The 12,483-nt window shown below is 37.8% G+C and overlaps 2 protein-coding genes across 3 annotated transcripts; both read right to left on the reverse strand.

The window, feature by feature from the left end:
* LOC105171140 (glucan endo-1,3-beta-glucosidase-like) lies at window positions 848-2,287 on the reverse strand. The gene is made up of 2 exons (XM_020696552.1): window positions 2,156-2,287; window positions 848-1,905 (listed from the first exon to the last, which is right to left on the reverse strand). The coding sequence occupies exons 1-2, from the start codon at window positions 2,259-2,261 to the stop codon at window positions 962-964; spliced, it is 1,050 nt and encodes a 349-aa protein (XP_020552211.1). The 5' UTR covers window positions 2,262-2,287; the 3' UTR covers window positions 848-961.
* On the reverse strand, window positions 3,888-9,413 carry LOC105170910 (ABC transporter B family member 11-like). Of its 2 annotated transcripts, none has more exons than XM_011091841.2 (13): window positions 9,314-9,413; window positions 8,691-9,101; window positions 8,530-8,584; window positions 8,257-8,432; window positions 7,947-8,168; window positions 7,619-7,857; window positions 6,985-7,510; window positions 6,611-6,884; window positions 5,625-6,514; window positions 5,210-5,476; window positions 4,870-5,133; window positions 4,490-4,783; window positions 3,888-4,394 (listed from the first exon to the last, which is right to left on the reverse strand). In XM_011091841.2, the coding sequence occupies exons 2-13, from the start codon at window positions 9,000-9,002 to the stop codon at window positions 4,035-4,037; spliced, it is 3,879 nt and encodes a 1,292-aa protein (XP_011090143.2). In that variant the 5' UTR covers window positions 9,003-9,101; window positions 9,314-9,413; the 3' UTR covers window positions 3,888-4,034. The 2 variants fall into 2 exon arrangements, with proteins under 2 accessions (XP_011090143.2, XP_020552210.1); XM_020696551.1 differs by having other exon boundaries at window positions 9,211-9,366.

The following is a 12,483-nucleotide window of genomic DNA, read 5'->3' on the forward strand; positions in this document are numbered from 1 at the left end:
GTGGTGGAGCAGCCGCTAATAGAGCAGACTGCTATATCGTCTCATTAGCTGCCGGTGCAGCTCTAGATGGTCCAACATTATTTGGAGTCTTTGGGGTGGGAGATGGTGGCGGTGCGGTAGTGTCAGGTGGTGGGGGTGGTGGAGCAGCTGCTGGTGTAGCAGACAGCTGTATCGTCTCATTAGCTGCCAGTGTAGCTCCAGATGGTCCAATATCATTTGGAGTCTGCAGGGCGGGGGATGGTGCGGTAATGTCAAGTGGTGGGGGTGGTCGAAGGACTGCTTCCCCAACCTGGGAAGCATCCGACGGTATCACATGAATTTTTTTGTTATAGTATTACTTAAATTTATCTATTTCTTTTTATCGACATTGTCTTTTATTGACACATGAAAATGGATAAACCTAACCAATTCTACTAGCAAAATTCACTTGATGGGCTAAACAAGCTTAAAAGCATACATAAATCGTGATCTATTTGTACGTGGTTACAAAGGAACTATATATTTTTAAATAATGTTATTATTGGGATTATATATTGGTCTAATTTTTGTGATTATTTACATTATGGTGTAAAAATGTTTTTCTTGGGAATATTGGTCTAATTTTTGTAATTATTTACATTATTATGTAAAAATATTATTATTGGGAATATGGGTCTAATTTTTGTAATTATTTACATTCTGATATAAAAATATTATTATTGGGAATATGGGTCTTATTTTTGTCATTATTTACATTATGATGTAAAAATATTATTAAAGTTTTGAAATAGAACACATATATATGCTTGCATGAGTTTGGGATAAATTTCTTAACTGTACTATATTTATAAGTATATTACATTTGCTATATAATTAATTTTGATGGGATGTAATAATTTCTATTATTTCCCTTACATTGAATTAGTGCATGCACTGACAATCTTGATAAACATAGTTCCTTCAACCATGTTCCTCAGCTTTGTTACACATTGTTGAGGATAAATTGGTACTTGGGCTGCTTGTTAGGATAAAACAGCCCGAAATGCTGCTCACTCTTTTCTCCCGGCTTGTTGTTTTCATCGAACATGGCAAACAAGTATGTCTCGATGGCTTTCCCCGGCCTCTTCGGGCTGCCTCTCTTCACGTGATCAATCAGATTCCTGTAGTAAGTCTCTGCATTCTCCCTTGTCGCTGCAACGCCACCGTCGGACGGCCATCCGCTCTCAGAAACGACGACCTCAACGTCGCCCCCTCCGGCTTTTTCCAGAGCAGAATACACTCCATCCACCATTGCATCAAACAGGTTTTGGTATCCGTATGGGCCGTCCTGGACGACTACTCCTGGAGCAGTGAACAAAGCGTATGGAAGCTCCACGCCTTGACTGTAAATATAGGCGAAGTAAGGGTATATGTTGGCAAGAAGTGGAGCTCTGGTTTGTGCCAAGAAACTTATGATGGGCTCCATGAAGGCCATATCCTTGAAGATAGCGTTCGAGGGCGGAGAAGTGTTCATCAACAGGGCGGAATATGTGGCGGTTGAGACCTTGATTTGGTCCTGCAGGCCGAATTGTGAGAGTGCTTTGTATATGTTCTGCATGGCGGGGAGAACCAACGGGACGAAACCTGACGTCTCTTTTTCAGGGTCTACTTCGTTCCCCACAGCGATGTAACGTATTCTGGTCGCTGGAAAGTATTGCACGACGTTAGTTTGGACCCAATGTGTTGCATCGGATTGAAGGGATTCAAGGTCCGCGTTAGGGACGTCAAGCACGAGTTCTATGCCTGATCCCTGGAGGGCTGTGAGAGTTGCTTGGTTGGGGTCGTAGATTCTCATTCTCTTGATGCCGCTGGTTTTGTAGAGCTCGACAACTTCCTGTTCGGGCGGTAAGTCAGAGCCGAGACGGCCATTGCACACTCCGATGGATCCTGCAACAGTATGCGCAAATCTTTATCAGATGATAGAAGTAGCCCATAAGTTCTTCCTACTTTGCTTATTATTAACATGCATTCACAGTCTTGATTCTGTATCCCAAATCAGCGTCTTGTCTTATATTGGATTGCACATATATACACTTTCACACGCACAAAGAAGAACACAATCTTTGAAAATTAGTATGTTTAAAGAGAAAACTTGGATTAACAACCAAAGATCCCTCAAAAGAACGGCTGAAATTACCTTGGTTGGACTGGCACATCACAGCAGACACTGCTGCAAAGAAGACCAGCAAGTAGAGGAAGGAAAGGTAATCTAGTGGTGCTACCGATGAAGATTTTGTGGACATCTTCGAATTACTAAATAAGATGATCAGAATCTTGAGTGCTAGGAAACATGACATAGAGACAATATTTATAACGTTAGTAGGGAGGCGTGTCAGAAAATATCATTGTACTGTTTCTATGCCAAAAGTTGACGTCTTCCACGATGAAGCAGCTACTTGGGTTTGATCATGGATGGCCGTGTCAAGGAGTGCAACACAGAAGTTCAATAAATTTTTGCCGTAGTAGTTAGTCTGATGGACAAGTCATGCATTGATTCACTCCCAAGTCTTTGAGTCTATTGATTTCATGCTGTAGTTTATGGAATTCCCCTCTTCAGAAAAAATTCTATTGAATTGGTCCCTACTTGTCCGTAGTGTCTTAGTCAACAGGGCAAGAGACTTGGCTGTTATATATGTGTAGGTTTATGTTCAACTTGACAAGTTCCTCATTCATTATCAAAATGGTCCTCCTGCAAAAAGTGAAATGGAGCAATGATGTTGTTGAAATTGTAAATCCTGTCATCCATTGGGTCCTATACCTGGCTGTCAATAAGACTGCCTGAGTTCTTGAATCCTTAACATCCACAATTATCCAACATTCATACATGGAACTCTGATCTTGAACAGAAGTTAACAAGAAAATGGGTCATTTTGACCCCTTGTGATACGGAAAAATATCAAAACATTTCCTATTAGAATTTAAATATAAGAAATTATTTCTATATTATGAACAATAATTGGTACCACCCTTTAATCAATTGGGCCTATTTTTTAGGGATAATGACTAAAACGTCCCTCCATATATATGAGGAGAAATTGTATATTTAATTAAAGAAAAAATTATTTTTTTAATCTGTTAAATATGCTCAATATTAATTTCAGTCCAATAATTATGCTTATTATTTTATAAGTTCATTAAATTTTAAAATTGATGAAATTTAGTCTTTCGATAGTCGTAATTTTGATTTTTTACCGAAAAAATAATATGAAATGCCAATTGGATATTTTTTGGGGAGTTTTAATCCCACGTGGCTTTAGAAATGAGTTGGATGACATGTTGAATATAATTATATTATACGTATTATTATAATTTATAAAAATAAAATTATTATTTTTAAAAAATATGATCACCCCCACCCTCCCACGTCGCCCCCCATGTTGAATATAATTATATTATACGTATTATTATAATTTATAAAAATAAAATTATTATTTTTAAAAAATATGATCACCCCCACCCTCCCACCCCCTGTCGCCCCCCGCGGAGGGGGCAATGATGACGGAGGCGAAGGGTGACCCCGTCGCCCAGGGGTGAGGAGGGCGTGGTCTGCAGCGCTAGCAGGAAGCTGCCATTGCCATTTTTTTAAAATTAATTTAATTATGTAATTGAAAGAATATTAAATTAAAAATATTAATATAATTATATAATATATGTTTACATATAAAATAATATTTATATATTATTTTAAAATTTATTAAATTTATATATATAAATTGGGTGCAATCATAAAATAGGAGTAAGAAGGATAAAATTATCAAAAAAATGTGCTTTCCAAACTCATATTTAGAGTTAACGTGCGTGTACTACCAACTCTAATTTACCGAATTTTTTAAAAAAAAAAATTATATCACAAGAAATGTAATTCATATTTTATTTTTTAGAGAATTTTTTAAACATGTCAATATCACATGGGGGTCGATGTATACCCACCCCACCAAGAAAATGTGTCTGAAATTTGTGCAAGAGATACATTAGAAGGAGATGTAAGTGAAAAAGGAGACAGCTCTAATAATGGCCTAAGAAGAAGAGGAATGAGCACCATGAAGTGCAACTAAAGAGGCGTAGATGCCGTCTTTCTTGTTCATCAAAGTTTCATGCTTTCCTTTCTCTGCAGTGGCTCCATTTTTAATGACAGCAATCAAGTCTGCGTTCTTGATTGTGGATAGCCTATGAGCCACCACTATGGTGGTCCTGTCCACCACGGCTCGGTCTAACGCATCTTGAACCACCTTCTCAGACTCGGCATCAAGGGCGCTGGTGGCTTCGTCAAGCAGCAAAATCCGCGGACCCTTCACTATGGCTCGTGCGATTGCAACCCGTTGCTTCTGCCCACCGGATAACTGGATCCCCCTTTCACCAACGACCGTGTCATACCCCTGTGTATATGTTTCAAAATTTGCATGTTTATCAGATAGTGGTGTTGATCAAAGTAGGATGCAAAAGTGCATGAGATATTAGACTAAATACAGACCTTGTGCAAACTACTGATGAATTTGTTTGCATTAGCCAACTCTGCGGCAGCTAAGATTTCTGCTTCTGTGGCATTCCCTTCCTTCCCATATGCAATGTTGGCACGAATTGTATCGTTGAACAGTACTGGCTCCTGGCTTACCAGTCCCATCTGCTGCCTTAACCACTTCAACTTCAGCTTCTGGATCTCAAAACCGTCTAGTGTGATCCGGCCTGAATCCGGATCATAAAACCGTTGCAACAAGGAAATTATTGTGGACTTTCCACTCCCACTTTCTCCAACAATTGCAACTGTCTGATTAAGAAACCTGTTGCTGTTAGTAGTTATCTTTGTCAGTTGATTAATGTTACTTTGTAGAATCTTGAACAACATTGTTTTACCTTGCCCGAATGAATTGCCAAGCACAAATCTTTAAAAATCTGAACATCAGGCCGACTGGGATACCTGAAACTGACATGCTGGAACTCGATATCTCCCTTTACGTTTTCCAGTGTCGTTCCTGAGTCATCAGCTGAATCTATCGCTGGTTTCTGGTCAAGAAGTGTGAAAATAGAAGCAGCACCGACCTTGGCTTTGCCGGAGTCTGGTGCAAGTGCTCCCGACTGGGATATCCCGATGGCTGTCATGCTGAGGCCTAGGAAAACCTGCCGTGTTGGGAAAATGAATATGCATTCTAAAACTAGTTATAATTTCCAAAACAGGTGAAGTGTAGAAGCTTACTCGAAAAACTTCACCAAATGTAATCTTTCCTGCTTCAATGAGACGAGCCCCAGCATAGTAGCTAACTGCATAAACGGAATATAGAAAGAAAAGGGACATTCCAAATCCTGCTCCACTGAGTAATCCATGTCTAATTCCTATTCTCACTGGCCCTTCACATTTTTCTTGGTGCAGTTCCATCACCTTCTCTTCTGCAGAAAAAGAAGCAACTGTTCTAATGCTGCCAACGGCATCACTGGCAACTTGAGTTGCATCTTCATAAAGTTTCTGTAAAAGCCATTGTTAGTTTACTGGGATGGTGAGCTGACGAAAGAAACAAGAAAGTTTAAAGACATAAGCTAAAAGAATCTGACAATGTCTTCTGTTTTCCTTCCGATGTTCATGAAAATGAGGTTTTAATCTCGTTGGATCTAACCTTTGAGTCTGCACTAAAACCAGTTATGAATTTCATGTGAAGATATCCATTTAGTCCAATGAGAGGTAGCATGGCAAGTACAATAAGGGACAACTCCCAGCTTGCTCCAAAACCAATGATCAGGCCTGCAACTGCTGTGGCAATATTTTGAACTAGCAAAGCAAGTGATTCTCCGACTAGATTTCTGAGGGACTTCACATCTGCAGAAAGTCGAGAACCAACTGAGCTGCTCGAGTTCTCAATTCTGTCGAACCAACTTATTTCCATGTGAACCACTTTATCAAAGCACATCAACCGTATCCGTCTAATCAGCTTACATCCTGCCACAGAAAAGAAGTATGTCCTCATTGGAGTTGCCAAAAGAGATGCCATGCCAAGAACGACAAACATACAAGCCCAGAATCTGGAATCCTTGCGAAGCTCATCAGCTGGCTCGTAAAACGTTTTGATTACACTGGAATATAGGAGACCAAAAAGGGGTAATATTGCACCATTGACCACTGCAGCCAAAGAACCAAGTATTAACTCTGGAATCTCTGGTTTATTTAGGTAAGCCAAGCGGTACAATGACCCTTTAATCTCATCCTTGGATCTCGATGATACTCCAGTTTGTGGTTCTCCATCTGCTGCCTCGAGCGGGTTGACTGGGGCAGGGACACCAGACGGCATTGAGAATGAATGATGACTACTGTTTCCTGCTTCAGATGACCCCCGGCTTATGGACCGTAAGAATGAGATTCTCTGGCTCCACTGCCTGCCAGAATCTGCATTGATCTCTGCTCCACCTAAATCAATACCAAAATCTTGTGCTGCATCTTTGTTGAACTCTTGCAACCTTATGAGCTGACTGTATGCTCCTTCAGGATTTAGTATTAGTTCGCAATGTGAACCTGGTCAGTCGAAACGCAAAATTTCATGTCATTGTAACCCAACCAAAAATCATTAGTCCTTTGAGGAATAATAATTGTTTATATGCTTATGTGAACCTTTCTCCACAATCTTCCCTTGATGAATGACTGCAATAGCATCGGCATTCTTCACTGTGCTGAGCCGATGAGCTACAATGATGGTTGTTCTGTCTATCATGACCCTGTCCAGTGCCTCCTGCACGATTCTCTCCGATTCTGCATCAAGAGCACTTGTAGCCTCATCGAGAAGTAGAATCTTCGGATCCTTTAGAATTGCTCTAGCTATAGCTATCCTCTGCTTTTGCCCCCCGGACAGCTGAATTCCATTTACGCCTACCATTGTGTCTAGTCCCTGGAAACATGGAATTCGAATATGTACAGAAAGTACGTAGCTTTCATGAAACATGATTTTGATAATCATCGTCACTTAGTACTCATGTAAGAATTCTGACCTGAGGCAGCTTATCTATGAATTTTGCAGCATTGGCATATTCTGCAGCTTCTTTAATTTCTTCAAGGGAAGCACCATCTTTACCATAAGCAATGTTGTCTTTGATGCTTGAAGCAAACAAAACGGGCTCTTGGCTCACTAGGCCTATTTTTCCTCTAATCCACCTGAGCTGAAACTCTTTGATGTTTATACCATCAATCAGAACTTCACCTGCTTGCGGATCATAAAACCTCTCGACAAGGTTGACAACAGTCGACTTTCCACTTCCGCTTTCTCCCACCAAAGCTAATGTAGTTCCACTAGGTACCTTGAGAGAAAATCCATTAAATATTCGCTCGTCTGGTCTAGACGGGTAGCTAAAGTGCACGTCTCTTAGTTCTACATCCCCATTGATGTTGTTCAGGACGCGTCCATCTGTGTTGTAAGGATCTATATCTGGTTTTCTGTATATTGTCTGAAAGAGCTTAAAAGCAGCAACCTGACCAGCTGCAAATGCACTTAGACATGGAGATATCTGCCCTAAAGAACTGGGAAAAAAAAGTAGCCCACAAGCCATAGTCATTCTTACAAGAAAAATAGAAGTAAAAGTTCACATGACAAAATTTATTACAAATAGAATAGAAATGGTAACATACAAAGATCCTTGAAGAACAGCCATTACTATGTTCAGGACAACTCCTCCTGTGTATCCTTTAGTTATAATCATTTTGGCACCAAACCATACCGCTAAGGCGTAACTGCAGAAAAGAACCAAAAAGAAAAGACCAGAACCAAACCCAGCAGCCAATCCCTCATGAACACCTGCTTTGTAAGCTTTATACAGAGACTTATCATACTTAGCAACGGCCTGCCTTTCCCCTGTGAATGATGCTACCTGCAACACGAAATCAACTCACCGTTAAGGTACAAAGTTAGACGTAAATGAAGAAAAACCTGCTTTTGTCTTTTTGAAGCTTCATTTACAGTTCTGATAGAGCTGATTGTTTGTTCAACCACAACGGCTGCTTCTGAGTAAGCAGCGTGTCCCCGTGACGTCAACTTTGCCATAACGACAGTCATGAACGCAGCGGAGATGACGAGAAGTGGGATTGCAGAAAGCAAGACCAGAGTAAGAAGCCATCCCTGGATAAGAGCTATCACGAAACCTCCAAGGAACGATGCTGAAAGCTGCAAAAATTTTCCTATCTGTGGTTTTCCATGCAAAAACTTAGTCAAAATATGTGCATCAAGAACTATAGGTGATATGCAGATTCTTTTTCAGCATACATTTTACCTTCTCGCCCATAGCATCTTGAACTATAACCGTGTCAGTAGACATCCTTTCGACAATTTCTCCAGTGTTCGTCTCTTTGTCAAAATATCCAATATCTTGCCTAAGTATAGCTCTCAGGTACAAGTTTCTAATCCTTACAGCCTGCCTTTCACCTGTGATCATCCAGCACGCCACCTCTGCCGAGAACACAAATGTGACTTCCACAGGTTTTTGATTTATTACAATGATAGTCTGGTGGTAATATCAGTATTATAACAGGTAAGAAAAACTTACGGGAAAATGCTGCAGTCCCAGCCCCCAAGGCAAGATATACAAACTTAACGGATACCTGAAAACATGGTGTAATATACATTAACATGGACAAACTCAAGAATTTTCTTACTAACACCATTGAAGTAGAGCACATGGAACCTCAATTTATGACTTTATGGTACCTTGGAGACTTCATTAACAACTCTTCCAGTGTCCACATTCTGTCCGAAAGAGTTGGCTAATTCTCCAAATAAAACAGTCATAAGAGGCAAGCTCAGTCCAGTTCCAATAGCCGTGATTACACCAACTACCATTAGTGCATAATCTGTGGGGTCTGCAAAGGAGAACAGTTTGTAGTATGGGACTTTTTCAACAGATTTAGTCTTCTTGCAGGTGCTGTCAGAGATTTGTTCACTGCTCGACATTTCTGTGACGTCTGATGTCTTATGTTGCTCTTTTTTATCATCTTCATCGAAATGGTTAACTCCAGCCATGACTAGTTTGAAATAGTATTTCTCAGTTTTCTGATTGCAGCAATCTCAAAACAACAGAAAACGAATGTAAAACAGCAAAATGATCACTCCTTCAGATCCCTGCACAGATACATATCATGGTAAATAGCGAAAGGTTAAATTTGGTGATGTGGCCTACAAACAGACCAGAAAACTAAGTAAGAAACACATTTTCTTGAGAAACCTTAACCTGGACAACATGAGCTATGTTCGACATTAGGAGATTGAGGAGTTCATAACAAATGTTGTTCAAGACACAGCAAAGTATTATTCAAAGACAAAGAAATAATCACCTCTACTATGTGGAAATTCGAGTGAAGGAAGAGACCAAGTCAGGTGTCTTAAGGGCAGAGGAATATGGTTAGATGGGACTTTGCATCAGGTGCTGCTATTAATATGATTATCTTTGAATGTGCGAGGTTGTCATGTGCAGTCTTTACATATACAAACAGACAATCAGTTTCAAATAATAGACAATAAATAAATTGTCTTAATAGTTAACATCAAATTGACAATTCCCTCTGACTCCGACTTCGTACCATTACTACAACTTCTTCATACCAAATCATTATCATATGGCAACTAAACCAATACATCAATGTTCTGATCGCTTTTAATAATAATATAACATGTACGATGTAAACGTAATCGCTAATAATCTTAATTTTTCAGGGCTAACTCCACTAATAATCTCCCTTTTTTTTTCTTTTGTCCGGATTTACTAAATCTCAATTACATCTCTAAACTATTAAGCATTGACATAAGCACCGAAAGCAACAAGATTTCCCACCCATCAAAGAACTCGAGTTCATCAGAATCCGTAAATGCAGATGGTTATAAGAAAGCCATGTCAATGAGTTGAAGCTACTTTAAGACGAAGTTAACATATATTCTGATGCTCTTTTCTTTTCCTAGTATGGAAAAAGTAGGAAAATTCTTGCATAAAGATCGACTAAAAGTTACTTTCTTTAGTCCAGCTGCTCCACATGAAACATGTAAACTTTTCTTCTTTAGTCACTGTCCTAACTATAAACTACAAAACCTCGTTCTTGAACCAATAATTCTCTCTAGGATTCGTCCATTGCTGGAGTTTTTAACTGTTTGGTAAGAATCAGCAAACAAGACAAATTTTCGGGCAACGTTGCTCATGAGAAGGCAGTAGATTCCCAGGCTAGCTAAGCTGCATTTGTTTAAGGGAAGACACTGCTCAATGCAATCATGTCGGGACAAAGGGATCCTTGTACCTCAGCAAAGATTTCGAGACAAATATAAAATTCATACCACATATGACAATCTCAACCGTACAGAAACTAATGCAGAAGTTAAGTAGTAGCAATCATATGAAAGTTACAAAAGGGCTGGTGCTTTGTGGGGTACTGTGGTTTGTGTATAAAAAAAACCTCTATCTCCTCTACTAGTCATTTTCATACTCTTGCATTCATGTCTACTTGGAAGGTTCCCTTTGAGGTTTCTTCCTTTGTCTCTTTGACAAGAACCTGATTCCTTGAGGTTTTGTTAAACATATCATGAGAATATTTGATTTTTCAAGTTTATTAAGAATGTTTACTATAGTCTAAATTTTACAACTATTGGGCAAAATTACACTTTTCGTTCCATACAATAGGAATTTAATGCTTTTAATCCCGTGCTTTACAGAATTTTAAAAATATTTTTAAAATTGAGAAAAGTCAACACATTTTATCTCATGTCCAAGTTTTTAAGTCAAAAAATGGATGGCAATGACACATGTAATGTGTTCATTAACTTGGCTGCTCAAACAATTGATTGACACGCGCATTGCATGCGCCATTGCCGTCTAATTTTCTGTCCGAAACTTGTATATGGGACTAAATGTGTAGATTTTTCTCAATTTTGGGATAATTCTAAAATCCTCGTAAAGTATAGGACTAAATGTGTTGAATTTTTCCCAATTTTATAACTATTTTAAAAATTCAGTGAAGTAAAGAACTAAAAGTATTGAACGGTCTATCCTATGAAACTAAAAGTGAAGTTTCGCCTTACTATTGATTTAGTGAATAATTTTTCATTTAAAAGAAAAAATTATAACAAAGATAAAGTTGGCAATTTCAAATCTCTATCCATAAATTACACAATTTTATCAAACATCATAAGTATTGATAATTTTTCAAACAACGATAAGGTATTCACAATTTTAAAAAAATTAGGAAACCCATTATAATTTACTCATAAAAAAAATAAATAATATTCAATAAAATTTGACGACACGACAAAAATGCCCAAAATAAATAATAACATCTAGTAACCATTTTGTTTCTTCTCCGTCTCTCTACACTGTCCCTGTGGTATAGCAATATCTAGTCGCCTTTTTGTCTCTTCGGCTGCCCGCAACATGATGACTGATGAGGGATGCCTTACCTAAAATTTGGTCTTAGGGTATTTTAGTTTGAAAAATGATCAATCCACAACCAAACTTTTATGAGAGGTATTTTTTAAATATTACAGATATACTTTCCGTAGTCCAATAAAATAGAGTTACAAAAAAGACTGTACGATCTCAAGTAAAAAAATTTAATAAGAATATATATTTGTAATTAGGGTAAAATCTTACATAATATGAATGTAAATTACCTAATAAATAATTAGCAGTTGAAAAACATGAATGAATGTAAAACCATGAACCAGCACCTTGGTTTCAATGATGGAATAAACTCACATGTTGGAGTTTTTGAACTTCCTTGGCTTTATCAAAGTACGGAAATGCTTTCTAATACAATTGGGCTTATTTATATGAAAAATTCTTGGTTGTGTTCAGTTTGATTGAATCAAATTAATTATAAAATAAGTGTATTATATTTGTTATATGATTAGTTATTCCTTTTAAATTGTATATTAATCACATAATAAATATATTGTACTTACCATATAATTAATTTAGATTCAGTACAGCCACGCTCGGGCCATAATTTTCAAATTTATATTGGATTTGGTATATAAAATGAAACATTATATATAAACAAAGGATTTAAACCATATTCTTGATTCTTTGGGCCTGACATTATGTTATTCAAACTTTGTTCTTGGCATTTTTAAATCACTCAAAAGTCACCAATAAGGCCACTTTGAAGTTTATTTCAATAGTAATTATTAGAGGTAATTCTCTATTTAATAAAAGATCGGACAAAATCTCACTTTTGGTTCCTATACGGTCATTCTCATTTTTTGTCCCAAACTTTATGTGTACAACACTTTTAGTCCTAAAATCTTAAATTTTTAACATTATTGGTCCTATTTTGTTAAGTATTGACGGAAACGATACGTAATTTGACATGTACCATTAGTTAATGGTCAGCTTCCGAAAAAAAAAAAAAAAAGCTATTCAGGCGTATATTCAACTTCTTGGAGAAAAGAAATAGCGCCAACAAGCATTTTTTTTTTCCTATTGATACATGTAAATAACCCACAAACACTTCTAACTTATTTA

The sequence above is a fragment of the Sesamum indicum genome, linkage group LG9, assembly GCF_000512975.1.
Source record: "Sesamum indicum cultivar Zhongzhi No. 13 linkage group LG9, S_indicum_v1.0, whole genome shotgun sequence".
Lineage (NCBI taxonomy): Eukaryota > Viridiplantae > Streptophyta > Magnoliopsida > Lamiales > Pedaliaceae > Sesamum > Sesamum indicum.